General features: G+C 38.0%; 1 protein-coding gene across 1 annotated transcript; it reads left to right on the top strand.

Moving 5' to 3' along the window:
- The first annotated feature begins 3,814 nt into the window (after window positions 1–3,814).
- On the top strand, window positions 3,815–5,218 carry LOC135492579 (uncharacterized protein F54H12.2-like). The gene has a single exon (XM_064779124.1). It carries the CDS (start codon window positions 3,815–3,817, stop codon window positions 5,216–5,218), a length of 1,404 nt encoding a protein of 467 aa, XP_064635194.1.
- Window positions 5,219–5,464: the final 246 nt, after the last annotated feature.

The following is a 5,464-nucleotide window of genomic DNA, read 5'->3' as shown; positions in this document are numbered from 1 at the left end:
TTTTACAAAACCTCTTTTTCAATGGAAGTGCGCGCTTAACACTGCAAAGAAATTGTCATTTCTTAGTTCTGTTTAAAAACCCGCTCGATAAATCTATGATTTATCATGTTGCAGCAAAAATTATGCCGAAACGTCAGAAGGTATTTATGTCTATCTTTAACGAGGCCACTTCAAAACCTAATTCTTACCTCATGATTTATGGGTCTCAAAACATGTCCGAACAGGCAAGACTTAGAACCGATATCTTCAATGACTATCAACGTGTGTTTGTACCGAATACGAATTGAACATTCTCAAATTTTTAAAAAAACAAAAAACGGGTTAGATACTAGACTAGTCCCCTTTGGGGTTTTTTCAACTCATTCTCAGTGGGTCTTCTCATCCTCTATTTTGAAACCAAGTACAGAAAACAACAAAAATTATCGTGTGACAACTGTGATACATTCCTCAGTCTTACATTGATTTCCTTTGAACCGAGAGCGAGACGAGAGAAAAGATAGAGTGGGAACATGGTCGCGGGAAAAGGGAAAAAAGCTGGTGTGATGAAAACTAGGCGAAAATCAACCCCATGCAATAAACGAAAACCAGCAGCGGTAGAAAATTATCATTATCTACACGCATTGAGTCAAGCAAAGAAAAATAAGAAACTACGTCAATCCCTGATCAGATTAGCTAATTCTGATCAAATCGATGCAATTTTAGAGTGTATTGAAAACATAGAGGGTGCTGTTATTAAACCTAGTAGAAAAAAACTGAGTAAACTCAAGAGACATCGAAAGCTGGTGCGTTCATTAATGCATCCCGACACCAGTTACAGTAAAAAAAGGGATCTTCTAGAACAGTCGGGAGGGTTTTTATCAGCACTCATTCCCCTTGCCGTGTCTGCATTAGGTTCCGTGGTGGGTAATATATTTGGTCGAAAATGAAGAAGGAGGATAAAGGATTTCAAGAGAGTGTATTAATTCCCCTAGATATGTACAAGTCTCGATGCGAGCAATCTGATGTGTCCAATCCTGATAAACAGAATTTACCCGGATTTCCATCAGAATCACCAGAAGCTAAAATAAAACTTTTAGATCAAAAGAGATCGCGTGAGAAAGTAAAAATTAATACAATTTACGGTGGTCACGAAATTAAAGTGAATGAACTCCTCGACAAGTTATCGCCTTATGCTCACATCCCTTTCTTAAAAGATATTGTAGTAAAGTATATTAGTAAACGAAGTGATGTTGTAGAGTGGGATAGAGAAACCTTTGAGATCATTTTAGATGGAGATTTAATACCTAGGACTAACATTCTCCGAATACTTCATTTTTTATTGCAAACCGATTCTCTAGATTATATCCCACCTATTGGCACACATATTTTCTATGAAAAACTAATTTCAATTGGTGTGCCGGAAGGTTGGATGGCATTCCGACCCCTTCCAATAAAACCCAACACCAAACCAAACGAAATTGAAAGCAGTGACGAGGAAGATGTGGTTTTTAAAACACCTTTAGCACCCAATAGAAAACCAATTTCTTCAGCAAGAGCTCAATTAACCCCTGATAGTAGCTCGAGCGACAGTGAGAGGAATACATCATTCACATCACGTGTTAGATCCAAAAAGTTAAAGTCTCGTTTTAAAAAACCACGACCAATATCGAGTTCATCTTTAGCTAGTGAAACAAGTGACAATGAGATAAGTAAGATCTGGTCATCGGATGTATCGAGGAGGTCCAAAACGACGTCTCGTTTCCCCAATTCTCGATTGAAATCTGTTTTAACCACCGAGACGAGTGACAGTGAGGGGGACGAATTTATTTCACCAAAGAAAAGAAAATCGAGGAGAGATCAATCTCCTGCTATAAACAAGACCAGTGACATTAGTAGGAAGGGGAAACTATTATTTGAAAATTCTCCTTTCTCATCATCACAATCATTGATTTCAAGGAAAACTTCACCCTCACCCTCTTCATTTTCTCTACCCGCAAAAAGGAAAAGAAAGAAAAAAGGTTCGATAAAACGAAAAACACCTTTGTCTTTGTCCCCTGTCGCTTGGCACACGCGAAGACAAGCTAAATCTGATTTGGACAAGAAAAAAGAGTGGAAACAATTATCAATTAAAAGCAAACGCAAAAACTAGATGTGAATGAAAGACAATGATGTTCTTTTCAACACTGGGTTGGATTGGGAACAAGCAGGACAGTAAAAATGGTGGAACACCTCCATGATTCCGTCATGGTTTTACCAAGTAATGTAAAACCTATTTCCAATTCTGTACTTAACAAAACTAGTCATTTTATTACCCCACTTACCAAACCACTTGAATTAGATCCTAATGAATGGTTGGTTGGAATCGATGAAATAAGCTATCCGTATTCGTGGAATCAGGAGGTTTCTGTCACCAAATGCGAATATCAGATAGGTGTGGCCGACTTGGATCATCCGGAAATCCCTGCGACTCTACTCGACGCCTGTCACGTGGGAGAGGAAAGGAAAACCTATGGTACAATTCAAGAATTGATAACAGCTTTGAATAGTATTAAACCCATCCATAAAAAGAAAGAATTTCAGGAAAACCCTCTTCAGTGGAAAGGTAAATTTGTACTGGGCAAAAAAGGACATGTTTCGGTTAGACTTTATCCTGGTGAAGCAATATACATGAACGAATAACTTAGTACAGTATTAGGTTTTGAAAAAAACAAATATTTCCACACAGATGGTGAAGAATTGCACCGAGATAGAGATGGGATTCATAAAAAAGATGATGACAAGTTACTTCACTTAGTTAATGAGGAAGTATTTTTTACCATCAAGGCTGAAGACAAACCCGATATGAGAAGTACAACGTATAATTTATTTGTTTATTCAAATCTGGTGAAGGAGAGTTTGGTAGGTGGGAGGATGGTTAAACTCCTTAGGACGGTTCCTGTAGATCCAAACCTAGTGGATAGATATATTTCTAAATCATTTGAACGAATAAGATACCTACCATTGGCGCTCCCTTTCTTTCAGAATATTGAAATTTTAATCAGCGATAGTATAGGGGAACCAATTAAATTTGAGTACGGGAAGGTAATCGTCACCCTTTCATTCAAACGAATTGGTAGACTAGAAACAAAATGAAAAAAAAGTACACATGTATTCAGAATTATTCACTTAACCATGAAAAGGTTGTGTGACATATCTTGTAAGAGACTAGTAATATTCGGTCTTGGTCTTCTTTTGAGTTGAACAAAAAACATGACACGAAGAAGAACACCTTTTATTCCTGATTACGAGGCATATCGTCAACATTATGGCGGGGGTGGTGGTACAATACCCGTGTTCGCGGGTGAATTGTATCAAGAGGGTTATGGGCTAGCTAATTTGGTGGGTAATTTATTCAAAAAGGTGATTCCTATTTTTAAACGTGTTCTTCCAATTGTGAAACGAGCTGGTAAAGCGGCTGGAAGGATAATTGTAGATAAAGGTAGTGCAGCTGTTGGGGATGTTCTTTCGGGCAAAAGGGATTTTTGAAAAGCAATGAAATCAAGAGCCTCAGAAAGTTTAAGTGACATAGTAAACATGGTCAAGAATGAAGCAGTTGGTCATTTGTTCACTGCGCCTGCGCGTGCACCGACCAAAAAGAAACGTAAACGTGACCCAAATGGTCGCACGAGTAAAGTTCGTAAAAAGATTAATAGAAACGAGGGGAAGGTATTTGGGTACTAAAATCGGAAATCATGCCGTGACAGGGTATGGGGTTTTTTTTTCTCCAACTCATTATCAGTATCTCTTCTTTTTTTTGGTCAAAAGTAAATGTTACTTACTATAAATATTAATTGCGATGTCGTGGTTCCTTGATGCCGGTAGTGCGGATGCATCAACCAGTAATTTGGAATTATTTCAACTTCCACCAACACAAACAGCATTAGCGTCTAATAAATTTGAAGCGTTCAACCCTTTAACATCTCTAGAACATGGTGGACCTCTAGAGTATAAAATTCACGTCGGCGATGAGTATTACGTCGATCCTAGGCACGTTTATTTGTACATGCAAGCAAAAATCGTGCAAAATAATGGTGATTTATTAGTAGATGATGAAGAATATAAAGTTAACGTCCCCGATCCTGACAATCCGGGTGAAACAAAAGAAGAAACTAGAAACCGAGTTCCAGATAAGTCTGTTGTGTTTCCGGTCAACAACTTGATAGGAAGTTGTTTTAAACAGGTGGAAGTTTTTTTGAATAACAAACAGGTTGGTTCCGCGGATTCTTTGTACCACTACAGACATTATCTTGAATGTTTGTTATCCTATTCGTCCGCACAAAAACTGCATCAGTTAAAAACAAATGGTTATTATCAAGATGAAGGGGGAATGAATGATCACGAAGATACTATCAAAGACGAATCTAGCACCAATAAAGGCGCAGTTGCCCGTTACAAATGGACGCGCTACAGTAAATCGGTGGAGACAATGGGTAAAATTCACTCTGAATTGTTTGAACAGGACAAATTACTTTTGAATAAGATGTCACTCTCGATTAAAATGCATAGAAATGATCCTAGTGTCTTTCTGATGGCAAAAGGTGTTACCAACCAATACAAACTACTCATCGAAAAAGCTGTTCTCTATGTTAATGTAAAAAAGGTTAGTAGTCACGTTAGACTCAGTCATGAGGAACGTTTGCTGAAATCAAATGCAAAGTACCCAATGAGAAAAGTTAACATGCGTTTTTTCTCTCGTGGGGCTAACAGAGCAGACTTATCTGAACCGAATCTTGTTAATGGGGAACTACCTAGTAAAATAGTGATAGGTTTGGTTAGGACTGATGCTTTCAACGGAAATCTAGGCTTGAATCCGTTCAACTTCGAAAATTTCAACGTCTCACAAATAGGATTGCGCAGAAATGGTCAAAGCATACCTTATGAACCATTACAGTTCGACTTTGAAGAAGATAACTATTTCATGGGTTATTTCAGCATGATGTTTGGGACAAATCTTTGGTCATCTAACATTAGCAATGGAATATCTATGGAATCCTATAAGAATGGCTTTACACTATACGGTTTCAATTTAACACCAGATGATTCTTCAGGATTGAATTGGAATCTCGTGGAATCTGGTAATATAAGTCTCGATATCAGGTTGAAAAGACCCTCAGACCACAGTATCACCATTATTGCCTATCTTGAATCTGATGCGGTAATGGAAATTGAAAGTTCACGTAATATAATATACGATGAATAGCGGACTCATTAGATTTCTCTTATCAAATCGCCCGAACACGAAACATGTATTTGGAGGGGTGTTTCCATCGGACAGATTTGTCAAAATTGTAAAAAACCCAATATTTGTCGAAAGCCACGAAAGACCTTGTTGTTTTGTCGTCAATACAGATCCAAGCTATCGCCGGGGTGAGCACTGGGTGGTCTGGTGGTATCCTAAAATAGGACCTCTATTGTATTTTGATCCATTTGGTCTTAACCCAACTGC

This window comes from Lineus longissimus, chromosome 8 (genome assembly GCF_910592395.1).
Source record: "Lineus longissimus chromosome 8, tnLinLong1.2, whole genome shotgun sequence".
Classification (NCBI taxonomy): domain Eukaryota; kingdom Metazoa; phylum Nemertea; class Pilidiophora; order Heteronemertea; family Lineidae; genus Lineus; species Lineus longissimus.
The sequence above is the reverse complement of the archived record's forward strand: the minus strand, read 5'-3'. Positions and strand labels throughout refer to the sequence as shown.

Excerpts from the sequence above, each read along its gene's own strand:
- LOC135492579 (XM_064779124.1), top strand. The coding sequence starts at position 3,815 with ATGTCGTGGTTCCTTGATGCCGGTAGTGCGGATGCATCAACCAGTAAT.